The following is a 20,244-nucleotide window of genomic DNA, read 5'->3' as shown; positions in this document are numbered from 1 at the left end:
AGCAGATCACTGGTTGGTGGGTTGGAACTTATTAGCACCTAAGAGCCCAATGGACCAGGGTTCAGGATACCCACTGTCTCCAAAGCCACTACTAGGGAAAGGGAATGGAGGGTCTCCACAATCACCAAGAAGAACTGGCTGAGAAGAGAGTGGCACAAAGCCCCTTCCTACAGAGTATTTTTCCTTTCTCAAATTGTCTTGGAGTAGCCTAGTCCCACACTGCCTATTCTAACTCCTAGCTTTGTTTTTCAGAGCCTCCAACTGCATGTTTCACTACTGGAGTGACTTGCAGCCTCCTATCTGCAGGTGGCTTACCACAAAGGTGACCCATTTTCAAAACAGAAAACTGGGACGAACCCATTCATTCCTTAGACTCTCTCCTGAGACTTCCAGTTAGAGTAGGTTTTAGTGGTGTTGGCAACTGTGAACTGTGTCACCTGGGAACAATGAGTGAGATCACCTACTGTTTTACATAAGGCACTGAGCAGCCATCAGATGACAACTTTGTGGTCACTACTGGCCTGAATTGATTTGAATGAGCAACTTAAGAGGGTAAAGCTCCATGTCCCATTGCATCCAGAATCTTTTTTATGTTTTCATTATAGTATTTCAGATGAAATGCTTCTCCTAAATGTAAGTGACGATGGTACTAGTCACCATTATATATAAATTGCTACCTGGTACTAAAATTATGCTTCATTATATTGTGTTAATTACAGTTTCAAGTGCATCACAGTTTGCAGGAATTATTCACTGGATCAGCCTAGTCATCCTATCTGTGTTCTTTTCAGAGGTATGTATAATGCATGGTGAAACACAATTGATTTGGATGCAGGGCCCAGTCCTTCTCCCACTGATGTCGGTGGGAGTTTTGACACTAGGAACAGGAGCAGGCACATGGTATGTGTTAAAAAGAAAATAAGTCAGCTTTTGCCATTCATATTTGGAAAACCAACAGATCTTGTTTGTATTGACAGTCATTCTCTTTATTAGAGATAATTAGAATGGACCAGGAAAAATGTTACCATACAAATATAAGAGCAAAATTGTGAGGAGAGATAATTATATCTGTATCATCTCAAATCAGTTCCTTTAAATGATGGGAAACGGGCCTGGTTCTGAAGTTCTCACTCCAGGAAAATTCTCTTTGGCCTCAGTGGGAATCTTGCTCGAATAAGAAATCTAAGACTTCATCTTATACAAAGCTTGCTTCTGAATAAGAATGAATCATTTCCTTTCATAACTTACTTAAGCAGTTCTCTCTATTTTTTCTAAATATTTTCCTTACATCTATATTACTGCTGTATAGGAAAGTAATTAAATACAGCAAATTAGATACAAAGTAAGAATGAACAATGGTGAATTTCTGTGCAAATATATATTGGTACCATAATTGAATAAATTCATTCATTGGAAAAGCCCATATTGATAATACAATAAATGACTAAATTGAAATCACTGACTATAGTTTGCAACTTTATTCCAAAAAATGTCCTCTGTGTTGAAATATTAACAGTATATCTAAAGTGCTTCCAAAACAGCAATTTGTATTATTCGTCCAGGACATACTACGCATATTGTTACAAAAATCCTATTACGTGGTTGTGTGTTTTTAAATTACACCAATATCCATGCCATGCCAGAAGACTCCCTGGAATATCTACATACCTGAAGAATATTTTTCTAGTTTTGCTAGGGGAAAGGATTTGCATCCAGATAAAACAGAACTTAGAGGCTGCACCTAAGAGTTCAGTTTAGCTGAAGGTTATGAGTATTAGAAGAAGCAGGAGCCTTGATAGTTACAGCTGTTGCTGGAAACCACTCTTGTTGGGCATATAGTTAGTGATATTGCATAGCCATTTATTTCTATGGTTCTATTAATGGATTTAAAAAAACATACCAAATTTAAGCAATGAATACAAACAACCCTAAACCGTACACTTTTGCTCCCAACCTCCAAATCCTGAGTCTGAACCTACTGATTATGGTTCAGAAATAAATATTAAGATAAACTTATTTTGAATATGATAGGCAAAGTGGTCTGGCTACCTTCCATCCCCATTTTGTGTCTGTATTGTATTTTTTCTTCTCTCTATGTTTAGGACAATACAGGTATTGGGAGTGAATCTCCCCTCACTGCATTTAGTACCCCTTGTTCTACCCACTTTGCAGTTTGCTTCTGTCTTTCCAAATTGATTAATTTCATTCACCCGTTTGACTATAGTTTGAATTTACATTTAAAAAACCCACCAATAAAGATATAAGGTAGCCATATGAGGAGCACAAAGCAGCTAGGATTTTTGGAGTTCGGTTCATCAATCAAGCCTTTGGAAACTTTTAAGAGTCATAGACTGGGCTAATAATAGCTGCAAACATCATGTACTTCACCACTGTGACAGAAGCAGCTCCATAGAACACCTGAAAGCACTTGCAAACCATAAATTGAGAACCACTGGGGAAGGGGAAGAGTGAATTTTTCACCTTTGCTGCTGCTATTGTTTTGCTGGAGATAGGTTTCTACAACATTGGATTAACAGGGCAGCAACAATTCTGTTTACATTGTGATGATCATCATCAAAATAGAATAGAGAAACTTATTTCTCTCATCTAAAATATTGTCCAATGCTCCAGAAATGTCAGTCCCTGAAAAAAGCAGAGGATCTATTACAGCATTTTCATTACATTTATTTATTTCCTATTCCTGATGTGACAAATTTGTCTCTATTTGGGGTGGGTAGGAAAGAATTTTGCTTGATGTTTTAGTGAGACTTTTACAATCATTCACTGTTCAGACCAAGCTGGGCAGAAAGATAGTATAATGATTTCACAAAGAGGTTGGGCTTTTCATTTGATTGATCAAACCTTATCAGATGCCTGTTGAATATGATCGATCACTTACAATACTGTTTTCCCCAAACTGCACAAAGGCACTTGTGCTCAAAATTTGGAAAATTGTAATTGATCGAAATCTTTGGTTATAATGGATAACGTTTGCAACTTTAACTATAGTAGTGCTATTAACACCCGTTTAATGTCTCATTACAGTTAAATAAGAGCTGGCTTTTGCTTGATTGAAATGTAGTGGATAAATGTGGCAGGTACTTGCAGCTGCTAACCAGGGCCGGCTTCAGGAAGTGCAGGGCCCAATTCGAACAGTTTCGACGGGGCCTCGGCAGGAATGACAAAAAAAAAAATGTAAAAAACCACGTGGGGCTTGTACTCACTGGGCGGTGGTCCGAGTCTTCGGCGGCACTTTGGAGTGGTCCTTCACTCGCTGCAGGTCCCGCCGCCGAAGTGTGGCCGAAGACCCAGACAAGCGAAGGATCCACCGCCAAAGTGCTGCTGAAGACCCAGAGCGCTGCCAGGTGAGAAAAATTAAAAAGGCGCCTCTAGCCAGGGAAGAGATTCACACTGGGCACGGGGCCTGATTCAGGGGAATTGGTGGAATTGGTCTAAAGCCGGCCCCTGCTGCTAACAATATTAAGTTGCTACTCCTCCAGCATTTTCCTTCTGTCTTGACACTTGTGCTATAGCCACAAGTCTTACCCCAAATTTACTGCATTGTGTTAATTTTATATTCTCCTCATGTTAGTCTCCAAAGACTTTCCAACATATCCCAATATCTTTTTTCAGTAACATGCATATAACTTTTTGCAAATGCTCAAACTAGATTTACTGGTTGTGATGCTTTGCCTGTTAGTCTCTGTTTACATATGTCAAGTCCGTACACCAAACAATACCCAGATGTTAAGACAGAAGAGGAGATAGAATGTCAGAGGGATATTGGGGCAAAAAAGAAAAGCAGCAGTCAAGGCTAATGCAGGATTTCACCATATCAAGAGGGTAAAACCAGCCCTGATTATACTTGGATGAGAAAAGGCAGACAGAGGACTTGGCATCGACTTTGGTAAGTGGTGTGGGGTCTGAATATATTTCAATAATCTTATGACATTGGTATTAGGGGCCAGATTCTGCAGCCCTCACTCACTCCACTTGTTCCATTGAAGATAATGGGAATATTCATGTGAGAGAGGCCTGCAGGGTGGGCTTTTTTAGCCTGTAGTACTCTGCTGTTGCATTGCTTTATATAGGCTCAATTCAGCACAGCACATAAGCACTCTACTGACTTTAGTCACAGGAGTAGTCCCATTGAGGTCAACCGGACTGTTCCCATGCTTAAAATTAAGTACACACTGAATCAGGGTCTTTTTTTTCCCAAAGGTTTTGGAATGGGAAAGCATTCAGCAGGGTTTGGGGTTCCAATAGTTAAGGTGTTAATTGTCTGGGTCTTTTAAGTTTGAGTTAAAATGTATTAAATTGACTTGTCGCATTAAGAAGCCAAAGAAGACAAAATGAAACATATCACTCAAATTACATATAAGCAAAAAATATTCATTGTAGTCTCTCATACTTCTCCTTTATAACAATTTCGAGGAAGATTAAAACATCTTAAGGGAGAGTCCTACAGAATTTAATTAGAATTAAGCCAATATGGTTCTGTAGACGTTACTGGGGAAAAAACCTATAGAATTTAATAGAAAATAATATCCTTTCTGTATGTTTTTTTCCTAAAGAATCCTATAGTAGTAATATAATTCTCTATTAAATTCTGTAGTACGTTTCAAGCAACCTACCAGTATAGAAAGATTAGAATTTAGTAGAAAAGTATATGATTCTTCCATAATGAACTGGAACTTTACCTTTCTGAATGTTTTTCTCCATCCCCTATGCATACTAGTTTTATTATCTTAGGGTTCCTTAAGTGTGCTGGATTGTTGGTCATGTATGTGTATTTGGGGAGTTGCTAAGAAGAATTGATATTGATAACATTTGGTTTTGGGAACAGGTGGTGCAGAGGAAAACCTAGAAAAAATTACACGGATTTTATAAACTGATATAAAAAAATCAGTTAAACTCTGGCTGTGAAGTCTTTGATAGAGTCCAGAAGTTTAACTTATAATGCTTTGTAAATCTAGCTCTGCTCAGCCATCCAACTTTGTAGCTACACAACAAGGTGGATTCAAGAGAGCATAGGATTTTGTGGAGGGATAGGACTTTAGCACAAAGCCTTCCTAAAATTTCATCCATTTTATCTCAGCCCCTTTTTCTCAAGAACATTTCTGACCCACGCAGTGTGCTATACTGGTGCTTCGGTTGGACTCTCTTCAGGCTTCATTTCTAGCTGCTGATGAATCCCTGCACCTTCTACACCATGCACCAGGGATGTAGATAAAACCCCTGGTCCAGACGTGACCAGAAGGAACTTCTGATGTAGGAAAGCCAAAGACTAAGTTTGTATCAAATTCATATTTGGCTTATGGTAGCATGCTGTGCAGCAAATAGGTCACTGAGCCAGGTCCGTAAAACACTTCTGAATCTAGAATTCTGAGTTTACAATCCATTGTGATTCTCAGTGACTATATTCTAAGGACAAATTTGGTACAACGCATGTTACAAGAATGTTTGTCTGAATGCACCTGTAGAATTTATATACTATGTAATATAGAAAAAAAATTGATGATTGCTAGGGTTAGAGAATTTAGGTGTTCATGCCTGCAATCTTGGTGTCACTCTGCTATTGCAGTTAAATATTATTAATTATTGTGGACATATTGTGCAATAGGACCACAACAATTGCAATGCAGAGCATGTGGAAAATACTTTGTACTGGTTTAATAATATATGAGATATAGTAATTGTTATTCTTTTCTTTCTTTTTCCTTGTAGAAGTTTGACTGAGGAGAAGCTGAATGAGATGATACCCATGTGTTAGAACCCTGAGTGTCAGGTTAAAGATAACAACATGTTCCTGATTCTCCAGTGGTATGGGAACAATAGGTACTAATAATTGGGGAAGCACTTCTAAAAAGTGTCAGCCCATACAAAGGTAAATTAAAACTCTTCTAAACAGTGTTTGAAATGAGTAATTTGTGCAATGACCTGGGTTGCAGGAGATAAAACTCTCATAGATGAGTACAAGGTATTCTTCTTGGGGAAGGTTTACTCCAGGTATTTTGAGTGCATTGAAAAACAAAAGTTTGCTTTTCAGAGTAATTATGCCAGCAAACAATAAATGCTGCGGTGGGGGAAGGGGACGGGGGAGAGCTACACCAGGGATTGGAAAGATTGTCCTTTCCCCCACACTCCCCTGTCTTCCATTTTCTCCTTTCAGGACAAACAGTACTGCTGAGCTACACGTAGTACTCTCCTTTACCTAAACCTAATGAGCCAAATACATCCCTTTACTCACTCTTTTGGTTTCTTTACTCTAGGGATTAATTTGACCCAGTGAGCCACAGAATAATAAATTGTATATTAACCATGCAAGGAATAAAGTATGTAATAAAATTATTGAGTGTACATTCACAGTAGGCTAACTCATGCAAATTGTGTGAATTCAATGGCGGCTCAGGAAAGACCTCAGCTAAGTTTCCCTACCAAAGTAGATAGAAAAACTGTAGTACCACTGCAGAGAGCTAATTCTCTTTATTTGACAATAGTATGTCACATTGTTAAGGGGACACCATCAACTACCTCATTTGTCTGAAAACTGTGTACCTTTTTTGAGTAACACCTAAGATTACTGTAATGAAAATAATTTACTAAAAATATTTTTCCAGTTTTTCTTTGTGCATTTAATAACACTTTTTGTGTAATCAGTTATTCAGTTTCTTTCTTGATGAAAAGACATTTACAAACATGAGAGGTAAAAACATTTGTAAAGTTTTGGAATTTTTAGTGATTTTTTTATAATAAATTCAGTGTATTCTATTTAAAAGATGCTGTATCACAAACTGAATATCTTATACATTTTTCAATTTTAAATAATTCAAGTTGACAACATCCCTTTAAACCAAAAGGTAAAGTGTATTAGATGCTTGTGTTCAAGTTTACACATCAAAATTTCAATGTACGATGACAGCTGCATTGTTAAACAGAACATCTACAGGTACACATTTACTATAATGATAGAAAATGTCTATATATAAATAACAGAATAACACTGCTTCTCATCTTTGCCTTTTTCTTACAGAGACCAGTTTAAGTGACATTGTATCATATTGCTAGAGTTCATGCTTAAACTTTGGTAAATATTATAATCACAATTCAGTTTTAATTCATTTACATTTTGATTGTGTAAATAAGATGTTCTAATCATTATTCTCTTTTGTCTTTCAGATCCTGCCACAGATTCTGTTTTTAAATGCACTGTACAAATATATCACATTATCATATTAAATATATTTTTGTTTGCCCAAGAAATGCATTTGATTGTTTTGGTTTGTTTTTTTGGGCGGAGAGGGGGGATTAAAATGTTATTTGTAAGTAACACCAACATTTTTTTATTCCAGTATTTATCATTAGCTTGATAGGTTCAAAATACTATATATGGAAATTTGTCTAATGAAGCTCTTTTGGGTGTAGGAGTTCTCAAAAACAACCATGGAAGCGTGTTGCCAACCTGTGTTCTCTGTTAAGGCCAGAGGTTAGTGAGAGAGGGTGATATTAGCTTGGAATTACATTCATAAGCATTGGCTGATGTGTACGAAGAACACTGCAGGTGTATGTTGGGATACACACAGTGTTTAAGACATATTAACCATGCCCTCCTACCTATATGTCCACAGAGTAGAAAATGATTAAAAAGACCTCTGTATAATTTTTTAAATTAACAGGTTAGTGAATGTTCTGTTGATGAAAGGTTCAGCCCTGAAGACATCTGTCCACAGAACAAGGAGCTGTCAGGCTTGTTTACTGGAGCCCTCCCATGTGTCTGTATTCTGTTCTGGAGACTCTGCCTCTAGATTGAGAGGCTGGTGCATTGAAGTCAGTGGAGTGGCAACAGGGAAGAATGTGTCCCAAGATTTAAATGAAGGAATGTTTCCTTTTAATTTTCCTATTAACAGCCTGCTGCAGAATTTACTTTGCCTGGCTTTTAGCTTACTTGCTGAAAGCTTTTTTGCAAATTCTTGATCGGAATCTCAGCAGATTTTTACACGAAAAACAAATCTTCAATTATAGACATGCCTTACAGGATTTGATTCTATTTCTGGAAAGGAGCTGGTAGGGTCAGGGCTTTTGAATATGATTTTTTTGGTTTTTTCAAATCCTTGTTCATTTGGAGCAAGGACTGAGAGCTCTAACACTTATAGGAATGTCAACCAATGTGTGTTTTCAATGGGAATGCTGTGTAATGAAAATGCTGTAAGTGCAGGACTATTCAGATGTCCTAAGGGCCTGATCTTGAGATTTGCTGAACACCTGCAACTCCAGTTGACTTCAGCTCAGGATTTGAATTTACTCCCGTTTTAGTGCTCTCACATAATATCGATGAGTATGGAATTGATAGACGAGCTGTTCCTTAGATGGAACCTTAAAATGTTATTAAGTTCTTTCTGCCAATTGAACAGTTGCAGTCTTGTCCCACAGGCAGCTGTGTAACGGGTTAATGTAATTACCCCTGTGAATGCTTTATCAGTTTGCTAAATTTGTTAATCATTTTGGGATCCTTCAGATGAAAAGGTATTTTATATATGTAAGTTTATCAGCAGCAGCATTGGTTCCTGATGGAGGTTCAAGGTCCTATAACACTTCTCAAAGTGGAAAAGGGTAATCACACTAATTATCCTGACTGGCATACCCCCTCTCAGTAAAACAGACTCAGATGTCCAGTGCTTTGTGTGAACTATTTTTAAGTGCACGTTAGCTGATCCATTTGCCTGCATAGTCATTGAACTACTGGTATTGTTCTTTTAAAAACTCTGGGCTTGATTCTGCAGTGCCTTGCAGCCAGTGTAGTCATTTATATCTATGTAAAGTGAGTATAAAAGGCTACCCATCTGATTTGGAGCAGTTTCAACTCACTTTGTTCAGGTGAAAACAGCTACAGAAAGTGCAAGGCAATCAATAATCAGGCTCTTGCGTATGAACAGTATTATTTGGAAGAACCCAATGCTATTCTGTGTCTATGTTACAGTTATTGTGTTCAGAGTCTGGTAGCAGCATAAACTCAGAGCTTTTTTTTTAATATATTCGTATTTGGAATGAATAGAAGATACGTATATTCATAGTCATTTTCATTCTTTTTTCCTGCAAAATTCTGACTCCTTTTCTGGCCTGGGCATCTCTCTCACATATCTACCAAGCTCTCTTATATTTTTAGATAGACAGAATAACATTTTGGTGTATTTTTACAAGCCACACATCTACATTTTAATCCTCCTCTTGCATTTTAATCTGAGTTCTGTACTGCCACAGGCAGAATGGCACCCTAACTTTTGTGTGAGTGAAATTACAGTAATTTTTAATTTTAATTTAATCTTTTAAAAACACCAACACCAGAAAAAAATGTGAAAGATGCTGTTGGAATTTTTACAGGAATTTATCACTGTTTCATGGTATGTTCACTTATTATTCCTCTTTTCTAACAAAATACTCTAACCTTTCACTGTTTGCTAAATAGCAAAAGTGGGTGCAGACATTTTCCTCTTTGCACTCTGATGCTCTGGAACTTTAAAATGAGAAAATGCTCCTTTGCTGTGAAGAGAGAGAGAAAAACAGCCCAGGAGCATGTAGGGGTTAATAGTCTTATTAATTCAAGGCATTTCTGAATTAGTGTCATGCAAATTATAATAAATTGCTGTCTTTTTCTTAATATTTCTTGTTAGACTATTTTGAGAATTGTGGTTCTCGGTATATGGGATTATATTGAAAACAAAATAGAGGTAAGTAAAAGTACCATAACCAACACTGTTTGTATTTCAGCATGGCAAAGTAAGAATAATTAACTATTTCTGCAGTGTGTGCTTTAGCTATAGGAATTGATGCATTTGCAGTCTGAGAGATTTATGCATATTGCTCGCTGCACACAAAGGTGAAAGTAGATGCAAATTTAAACGCTGTCCACAGTGGGAATTATCAGACTGATGCTGGTTAGAACAGTGTTTTAAACACATCTGTTTCTATCGCAGTTTTAGTGTGATTTTGCTGACTGGTGTGGACAAGAATTTCTTTTTGAGACCCGTGCAAGTCAAATTCTGATTATATAATCCCTGTCGACATTATAATGATAACAGAGTCTGAGGATCTGGTTAACAATATGATTGAGAGTTGTAGTGTAGATGAGGCCTAACCATGTTTCCATAATTAAGTTAAAGCTAGAGCTGGTAGGAAAATTTTCATCACAAAGAGTTTTTGTTGGAAAATGCTAATTTAACACCACCAAACATTTTCACTAAATCGTATAGATTTCAACAAAAATGTATTTATGGAAAAAACTTCAAAAATGTTGAAACATCCCTTTTTAATATGTTCAGAACTAAAACTTTAGATTTTTGTTATTGTTGTTTCAAAAAAAAAAAAAAGGTTAATTTGCTTTTCCTTCCAATCCAGGGTGGGGGAAAAAAAGTCAAAATCTCAAAATTTCCATGGGGGAGAAAATCAGTTTTCCAGTTGGGTCTAGTAAAAACTCTGAAAGTCCAAACATATAGCCATTTATTTGGACATTAAGTATCGTCTGCGATACAGTTTTTTAACTGTGTTGCTAACCCACTCCCAAGACTTGATTCTGGCTGTAGTATAGACAAGACATAGACTAATCCCCCACCATACATCTGTCACATAGTTTTATAACAGATTACAAACTCCTGTCCAGACTTGTCAAGGAGACTGTGGCTGAAACCTGCTAGCAATAACTGTGTTCAGGCGTATTTGTAGCTATTATGGTTTTGACCAAGAGTAGATAAGGCCTTAATGTACATAACTAACAAAATGATAATTACTTAAGAATTTACACAGCTAAAGTGCAACAGTAGTTAGTGTGCATTATAAATTTCAGTGATTGTGGGATTGCTGTGATAAAAACAGGTATTAAATGGAATGTAGAGCTAATAAACTAAATGCTGTGCAGGAGAGGACAGGAAATTTGGTTTTCATTACATATAAAGCCACATTTAGAAGTGTGGAAATCTTCCGTAACTAAACCTCAAACCATTTATCTGGCTTGCATATTCCAAGTGAGACATACAGTATGGGTTGGAAGCCAGGTGGTACTTGATGTTATCCAGCAAAACATCAATTTCAACAGTTTCATTTCACTTTTTAAAGGGAAGTGTTAAGTTCTAGCATCCTCCAGATGGTGCAGTGAGGATTACAACTTATTTGTATCTTTCCAGTGGATTGTGTTTATGTTCAGTTCTTGATGCGTGTTGGTTATAGTGGGGTACGTCCTCTTTCCCTGTGCAAACCATGAGTAAATGGGCCTTACACTGGGACCTTCACAGGGGCTAGGGGCACAGAATTCTGCCTTATGCCTTTCCAGGATGTGGTGGGCCAGCCCAAGCATTATTATTAACATTGCCCTCAATTCTATTCTCTCTGCTTTGCTAATGAGCCCAGCCTTGACATGTTATTTGTCCACTTCTCCCACAAACCTTTCCATGCCTTCTCCCACATTGCCCTTCATGAACTGATTCCCCGTGGCCACTAACCTCTCCTTATTCAGATCTCTCCTGAAGATCCATGTTTGCCAGGACATCTACTGGAAGCTAGCCAGCTAATAATGACAGTCATGGAGTCCTTGGAGATAGTCTTTATGTCTCTGACAAACACAGAACACCCAGCATTGAATTACTAGGATGTGGCCAAGTGCCACCTGGTCACTTTACTTGTTTATTGTTCCCCTTTACTCCACCTCTTTCTCCCTGCATCTTTTTAAAATGCAAGTTCTTTCAGGCAGGAACTGTGTCCTCTTTTGTGTTTGTACTGCTACCGCACCTAGTGGCTGGTAATAAACAGCAATAATCATACAGCTCCTGGGTTGTAATAGCATTTGGGGCATCACCTGTACATGGAGATTTTGGCCAATGGAATGGTTGCAGAACTCCCTGGCCATGGCTCCCCCTCACCTCTAAAAGTGCAGATGAAGTCACTAAGAAATTCTGCTTCACAGCATGCAGAGGATGCAGCTTTTTTGTGACCTGCTCACCTCGAAACATACCCAGTTTATCATAACTGCACCACTTTTGTTCATTAAGAGCCTTCCAAGATCACTAAGGAGGGTAGGAGGATATGTGACCCTTAGAAAGGGTTTGGAAATGGTATTCATTTAAAAATCTTTCTCATTTTAGGTATTTGATGGTGCTGTAATAATTTTATCCTTGGCTCCAATGGTGGCCTCTACTGTGGCAAATGGCCCAAGCAGTCCTTGGGATGCCATCAGTCTCATTATCACTCTGAGAATTTGGAGAGTTAAGAGAATTATTGATGGTAAGTGGTGATTAAACTTGCTGTCTTGAGAATTGGTTGGTTAAGAAAAGGATTGTAACCCTCGGAATTGCTTTTAGAGAATATCTTTATTGTTCTCCTTCCTCTAAATTTTAAAAGCAATAAACAGGTATTTAGTGTTGTGACTCCCACTGGTGGGTGAGAATAGGAATTAATTCCATGGCTCCTTTATGAACCCTTCTTCCAGCATCCTCTATCTTGATCCATTCTGCTTTCAGTTCCTGCCTCTGGTATAACTTTGTGTCTGATTCCTCGTACTTTCTTTGTATCTTGGAGGTTCCTCACTGAAAATTTTACACAGATCTGTCTCTGCTATTAATTTGAGCATAATTACCTATGTGCCAGGGCTGTTTTGCCCAGGATTCCAGGACACGCCTCCTTTGGGAAGCATTGGAGAGAGGCAAGCAGCTTGAAGAGTTAAGACTGCAGAGAACAGGAGCAGTGTCTGAGAGCAAAACAAGAATTCAAGGAAGGGGCTATTAGCATAGGTGGAGGGCAGTCAGATCTATTATCAAACTGTAAATTGTTTTGCTATCAGTGTATGGGATTCCCAGATGCAGGGAAGAGGAATGCAAAATGAGTGAGGCCAAGGTAGGATCACTTTGCTTCTGTGAGAGAGAGAGCATGTCACAGGGGCATTTGTGTTCCAGATACAGTAACTTCTCACTTAACGTTGTAGTTATGTTCCTGAAAAATGCAACTATAAGTGAAACAATGTTAAACAAATTCAATTTTCCCATAAGATTTATGTAAATACAGGGGGTTAGGTTCCAAGGAAATTTTTGGGGGGCAGACAAAAGGCATTATATACTGTACTGTACTGTACTGTGGTTGGGAAGTGCCCTTGGCTTACCCCACACAGGCACAGCCCGCTGCAGGCAAGGCCACTAGGAAGCACCTTTGCAGCAATAGCGGCAGCTTCCCCAGAGAAGAACAGGCTCGGACTTTGCCGGGAATGCTCCAGGCCCGCCTCTTCCTGTCCCTGCTCCACTTTGGGCCCACCTCTTCCCACCCCCACTCCACCTCCTCTCCGGAGCACACCACATCCCTTCCCCACCCTCCAAGTCTTAAGATGCAGTGCTTCCCCACTACTGCCTCTCCCTCCCAGAAAGTCCTAAGCGCGAAGTGCTGGGAGGGAGGGGGAGGAGCCTTGCATCTCCACTCCTCCCCCTCCCTCCTAGAAAATCCTCCGCGCCACTAAACAGGTGTGGGGGAAGCACTGGGAGGGAGGAGGAGGCAGAGAAGGAACTTGTGCAATGCTCCTTTGTAAAGTCACTGCTCTGCCACAGAATCTTACAAGCAGGCAGGCAAACGACGTTAGAAGGGAGCATTGCACAACTTTAAACAAGCATGTTCACTAATTGAGCAGGGACGTAACATTGAAACAAAGTTAAGCGGGATGACATTAAATGAGGAGTTACTGTACTGAGGACTCCCAAGTTCCAAAGGGAGAGAATGCAGCCCAGTATGGTGACGTACTGAGGCCAAAGTTCAGGATCTGATTCAGGTTGTGAAGAACATCAAGAAAAACAGTAAAATTTGCATAGTCATCCTGAACAAAGTGAGCTGGCCTTAACTGTGACTTGGTGAAGATTTTCAAAGGCATAAATGGCAGGTAGGCGCCCATCTCCTATTGAAAGTCAAAGGGAGTTAGGTGCCTAGCTGCTGTTTGTACCTTTGAACCTTTGAAACTCTTACCCTTAGTCTGCTATTTCCCTCATATAGATATTTCCTGCAGTTATGTTTAGGAGTCGATGTTAAAATGCGTAGGGTCTGGAATAGCTCTTCTCCTAGAAGCTGGTGCACAGCCACACTTTTCAAATGTTAGTTCAAATGTTTCTGCAGAATACAAAGCAGAAAATGCTCTTAACCAGACAGTTAGAGGATCTGTGATAAGTGCTGGAATAGAACTACATTAATGCAAATGCATTTCTGCTCTAGTTTTGCCTGTTATTCAAGTGATGGTTTGCAGCTGGGGATCTAACATCCAGGGTTCAAACCCTGCTGATGACCCACATCAGGGGTCCTTGTGGTTGCAGGTGATCAAATTCCTTCTCCAAAAGAAATGCTATAGTTCAGTCACAAATTGCTGGGCTTCATGGAGCAATTACCGAGTGAAATCCTATGGTCTGTGTTACACAGAAAGTCAGATCGGATGATTGTGATGATTCCTTCTGGTTTTAAAATATATGCAGACATCTCCTCTGATAAGCTAAACTGCTGCTGAATTTCTTCAAGCACTTGTTTATTTTTTTTCCAGCATATGTGCTGCCAGTGAAAGTGGAGATGGAGATGGTGATTCACCAATATGAGAAGGCGAAGGTCATTCAAGATGAGCAGTTGGAAAGGCTAACCCAGATCTGCCAAGAACAAGGGGTAAAAATTCCATTATATTTTTATTTACATGTTGTCTGTCAAAGAGACTGGTTTTGTAAAGGCTGAAAGATGACAGACTTCAACTTTAGAACTCTCTAGGATGTTAAAGTTTCTAGCTACTTTCAGGATATTGCAGCCTGTATTGTATTTATTCTTACCTCCCATATGTGAAACTGGCACAACTGTAGAACATTTGTTGTTTGAAAGGTGGTCTTTTCCCCTTGCTTCTGTATGTGTATCTTTCAGAGGATAATAACTGGGATTTTTTTTCATTTTTAATGGAAGAGAATAACTTCAATAACTAATTTGTCAGCTATCAGTATGTCAGAGACTCTTTTGACCAGCCCAAAAATGCTGCAGAAGAAGCTTCTATCTAGTTTCTGGGAGCAATTCAAGGTTTTAGGATCTTTCCAGGTCCAAAATTTTTTAGTAATTCAGTATTAAAATAAAAGCAAGGTCAATGTTAAAAAAAGAAATTGTTTCAAATGAACACATTTACATTAAAAAACAAAGAGGGAGTACTATCTTTGAAAACACTGGTTTTGGCAGTGAACTAAATCTTATGAATGCCTTTTAATATCATGAAATGGGCTTTCAGTTTCCTTGCTTTTAAATTGGTTATTTTAGTAGAAACCAGTCACATACTGTAGGCCCAAACTAAGTAAAGCATCTAATTGCTTTTTAAACCAGAAAAAAATTGCTATCCTATCAAACTTATTGCTGTAGTAGTAGTTAATATGAATTGTATTGCACATAGAGGCCTTAGCTGAGATCAGGGTCCCATTGTGCTAGGTGCTGTACAAACACACAAAGTGATAATCAGTCCCTACTCCAAAGAGTTTACAGTCTATGTGCACATGTCAGACAGAAAGTGGAAGGGGAAAGAAAGGTGAAGTGACTTGTTCAAGGTGACACAACACATCGGTGAGATAACTGAGACTCCAGAGCCTGGTCTCCACCTATTAATTAAATTCACCTAGCTATATCACTCAGACCCTAGGTTCCCTGTAAGCTGTGCAGCCACGCAGAAGGCTGTTTAGGGCCATGCAGGTCTCCCAGCCTAGCCCAGCCCCTCTGGAGCTGCTGGGAAGAGGAGCCCCTCCCCCAGTCTGGCCCATGCCCACCAAAGCTCCTGCAGCTGGGAAGAGGAGCCCCTCCCATGGTCCAGAGCCGCCGCAGCTGGGGATAGGAGCCCCTCCCGTGGCCCAGACCAGGCCCACTGGAGCTACCAGGGAGAGGAGCCCTTTTCCTGGCCCAGCCCCGCCGGAGCTGCCGTGGCCGGGGAGAGGAGCCCTTCCCCTGTCCCAGCCCAGGCACACCAGAGCTGTGGGAGAGAGGAGTCCATGGCCCAGCCTGGCCCAGCCCAGGCCCTCCAGAGGAGCCCCTCTCTCAGCCCAGGCCCACTGGAGCTACCAGGGAGAGGAGCCCTTTTCCTGGCCCAGCCCCGCCGGAGCTGCCGTGGCCGGGGAGAGGAGCCCTTCCCCTGGCCTGGCCCAGGCCTGCCAGAGCTGTCAGAGAGAGGGGTCCTTCCCCCAGCCCAGGCCTGCTGGAGCTGCTGCAGCTGGGAGAGTCGCCTCTCCCCACAAGCCCAGGTGCTGCTCCGGGGAGAGAGAGCTGGGTGGATCCCTGTCTCCCTGCTGTAGCCCTGGGGCAGCCTGCACATCAAATGCCTCACACATCACCTCCATATTGGTGCACATAACAAAATTCATTCTGCACATGGATGGGAAAAATTAGAGGGAACACTCCTCAGGCCTGTGAAAAATATTGTGCCTTGTGCAACGTAGTTAGCTGAACCTAACCCCCACTGTAGATGCAGCTAGGTTGATTGAAGAATTCTTCCATTGACCAAGCTACTGCCTCTCGGAGAAGTGGTTTATCTACATAGACAGAAAAACCCCTTCCATCAATGTAGGAAGGATCTACATTATAGTACTACAGTGGCACAGCTGCAGTGCCGTAGCTATGTCTCTAGCTGCTGTAGAGTAGCCATACCCCTGTTCTCCTAGTGCTCTGTGATCACAGATTGGCAAATGTAGCTCCCTTTGCATTAAGGGGAGTTGTGTATAGTCTCAGTTTAGAAATTTCCAGTGCCTACTCTTTTCATGGACTGTTGTTCATAGTTCTGTTTAGACAGGGTATGTAACTTCAGCCTTAACAAGTTTCCAAGTCTTAGGCCCCAGACTTCCCAAAACTTACACTCTTAAGTACATGTGTAAGTCTGTGTAGGATTGGGGCCTTAACTGTTCCAGATGTTAGTAACAATGCTTAGCACATCTTCACATCCGTTAACTAATTATCCTTCTAATGCCCTTGTGAGTTAAGTAGGTAAATAATATTATCACCATTTCAGAAATGGAGAGAAGTGATAATTGACCAAGACCATGCAGTGACCAGTGACAGAGTGGGGACTTGAACCTACAATTTCCTGAATCCCATTCCAGTGTCTAATTTTCTAGCCCACGCTATTTGGTTGCCACTCTTCCCTAAATGGACAATATCAGGTTAAAATCATCAATTTTTAATAAGTGCATTTCCGTATCCATGTTACAGGTAATTCCTTCAACTATGAAAACTTAAAAAGTATTGAGCCTCATTCCCTCTCACTGTCTTAACCTGGGTGAGGCCCCTTTTCCTTGACAGAGTGATGTAAAAGGGTCTTTGAGTAAATGAGAATTAGTCCCATTCTATCTAATCTTTCACAGTTTGTGCGTGTGTTTTCCTTCCTTCATTTTTCTGACATTGGACAACAAGAATAAGCCAGTCCCTTTTTCTTTGAGTGTGTGACATTTCACTTTTAAAAAGCAACAAAGAGTCGCTTTTTACAGATCCAGACTAACACGGCTACCCCTCTGATACATTTCACTTTTAGGTACTTATACGCTAGCACAAGGCTAAAGGCTATAATTTGAGACACTGCAGGGGATTGACTTGATTTTCCTTTTTGTTTTTCAATTAAAATCTCTCTTCACTAGAACGGGAAAAAGAAATTTTAGTTCATGGAAATGTTTCTTTTGATCTGAAGTTTGGGGAAAGCTTTATTTTCACAGAAGCTAAATTCTGGGATATATTTGGCTTGATGGTGCCCAGGAGGAAGCATTTCGGAAGGAAGCCTGTCATCCTTACTCAGGGAAATCTCCCATTCACTAGGAGTTTTAGTTGTGCAGAAAACACAGAGTCAGCTGTCAAGAGAGATGACAGGGTATGGCTACACGTACAGCCGTACAGCGCTGCCACAGGAGCGCTCCCACAGCACCGCTTTGAAGTGTGAGTGTGGTCGCGGCGCCAGCACTGGGAGAGAGCAGTTGCAGCGCTGCAGGTACTCCACCTCCCCGTGGGGATTAGCTTACAGAGCTAGGAGCCAGTGCTGGGGCACTGTTTACACTGGCGCTTTACAGCGTTGTAACTTGCTGCGCTCGGGGAGTGTTTTTTCACACCCCTGAGCGAGAAAGTTGCAGCCCTGTAAAGCGCCAGTGTAGCCAAGGCCAGAGGCTCATTTCTGGCACTCAGCCCAAGCCAGGCTGAAGCAAGAGACAGGAACGGTACCACCCAAGCACTGGGCGGAAGACAAAGCAAGACATACAGCCCGGAGGGATGGCAAAGTATCAGAAAACCAGAGCAAAGCCCTACAAATGCTCTCTTTCATGTATGGTTAAATACTGTCAAAACCTAGCATCCTTAGCCTGTGCTGTAATGGTTAGTACACCCGTATATCCAACAAAAAGAAATGTTGCATTGCTCGACGGAGTAAATCCATGGAAACAGAATAGGGTCTTTCCTAGCTTCGAGTTGGTGCCCAGCTACAGTAAAAATATATACTAAAGAAAAGTGACAGCATACTAATCTCCTTTGTTTTTATATCTTGTGCCAAACAAATGTCTCAGCTGTATATTATGAGGTAAATGCACTAATTTGCCACAACATAAGACATTGACACAAGTACTGCATCCTCCCTTCATAAATTGACAGCTTCATAAGCAAGTGGAGAATAAGCTGTCAGCATTATAATATCACATTGACAGTGTGTATAGTGTGTGGTTGAGAAAACACATCTTAATATTCTTTAACATCTAAAATTCTGTCTGGCTTCCGAACACCTGCTTTTACACCATTATTAACATTTATAGCTTTTGAAATGCTGACCTCTTCTCCTTGGAGTTTGCTGTCTTGAAAGTTTGTGTTCATATTTTTGAGCTAACTATGTAGATTTTGGACAGAAAAGTTCCAATAAAAAGAGGTTCCCCTACGATGGTAACATCTGGAAAAGACACATGCAAAGAGGAAAAAGCATTATTTTTAAGTTTCAAAGCATCGTATATATAGTGAGAGATTAAAAATATGGGGCAGATCCATAGCCAGAGTAAATTCCCATAGGTCCAATGGAGCTACAACAGTTTATACCAGCTGAGGATTTGCCCCATAGGTAGGTAGGGGTGTGTGTGTGTGAAGGGTCAGTTCTGAGCTGCTTATTCAGGCAAAACTCTCAGTGAATTCAGTGAGTTTTGCATGAGTTAGGAGCTCAGGTTTAGTCTAAAGAATCTGGACAAGAGTGAAGCAGGCAGACTAAAACTTGAGTACTTTTCCTGAAGTTTATATTTTATGAGCAAGCTAGTGATTTGCTTTGATTTACAAATTATTATAGACGGGTCTGGGAGCACTGCCTGTAGTTAAGGCTGCCTGACACTATCCATTGTAAGACCCGGTTTTCAGTTCTTATAATCTTGCCAGACATTAACCATAGGGACTGAAAATTTTCATTTCTGCTGTCTGCCTCAGGCTGAATTTTTCTGGAAAATTTCACCCAAAATGGTTCAGCTGTTTCTCAAAACAAGGTTAGGGGAAATATGTTATTTTGCTCATGTTAAAAAAAAATTGTCAGCCTTTTCTTGAGTGTCCCTCTAGTGCAGAGATGGGCAAACTTCAGCCCATGGGCCACATCCATCCCACTGGACCATCCTGCCCGATCCCTGAGATCCCAGCCAGAGAGGCTAGCGCTCACCCCTCCTCCTCTGTTCCCCCTCCCTCACAGAGCCACGCCGCCACATGGGCAATGCTCTGGGTAGCGGAGCTGCACATTTCTGCTGAGCAGAGCGGCAGCGTGTCTGGCTCTGGCCAGCGTGGCAGCCAGACATGCTGCTCTGCATGCTCTGCTCGGCATGGTAAGTGGGCTGGGGTCGGGGGGTTGTATAAGGGGCGGGGGACCCCGGGGGGCAGACAGGGAGCAGGAGGCGGTTGAATGGGGCAGAGGTTCTGTGGGGGTGGTCAGGGGATGGGAACAGTGGGGATTGGATAGGCATTGGGTCCCAGGGGGTGGGGGTGTGGATGACGTCGGACAGTCAGGGGACTGGGAGCAGTGGGGTTGGATAGGAGGTGGGGTCCTAGGGAGTGGTTAGGGGTGGGGGGTCCCAGGAGGGGCAGTTAGAGGACAAGGCGCTGGGGGGGGTTGGATGGGTCAGGGGTTCTGAGGGGGGTAGTCAGGAAGGCACAGCCTTCCCTACCCATCCCTCCATCCAGTTTTTCAACTCCAGTGTGGCCCTCGGGCCAAAAAGTTTGCCCACCCCTGCTCTAGTGTCCCTTGGCTTT

The 20,244-nt window shown here is 41.0% G+C and overlaps 1 protein-coding gene across 3 annotated transcripts in view; it reads left to right on the top strand.

The window, feature by feature from the left end:
* Nucleotides 1-20,244, top strand: part of TMEM266 (transmembrane protein 266) — a 125,470-nt gene that overhangs the window by 60,392 nt on the left and 44,834 nt on the right. For all 3 annotated transcript variants that reach the window (XM_032763069.2, XM_075069530.1, XM_032763070.2), the window contains 4 exons: nucleotides 720-793; nucleotides 9,669-9,725; nucleotides 12,129-12,267; nucleotides 14,546-14,661. In XM_032763069.2, coding sequence (XP_032618960.1) covers nucleotides 720-793; nucleotides 9,669-9,725; nucleotides 12,129-12,267; nucleotides 14,546-14,661 — 386 coding nt within the window. The remainder of the gene's footprint in view (nucleotides 1-719; nucleotides 794-9,668; nucleotides 9,726-12,128; nucleotides 12,268-14,545; nucleotides 14,662-20,244) is intronic.

Source organism: Chelonoidis abingdonii, chromosome 9 (genome assembly GCF_003597395.2).
Source record: "Chelonoidis abingdonii isolate Lonesome George chromosome 9, CheloAbing_2.0, whole genome shotgun sequence".
In the NCBI taxonomy this organism is placed as follows: Eukaryota; Metazoa; Chordata; order Testudines; family Testudinidae; genus Chelonoidis; species Chelonoidis abingdonii.
Note: the sequence above shows the minus strand (reverse complement) of the source record. Positions and strands in the feature narration are given on the sequence as shown.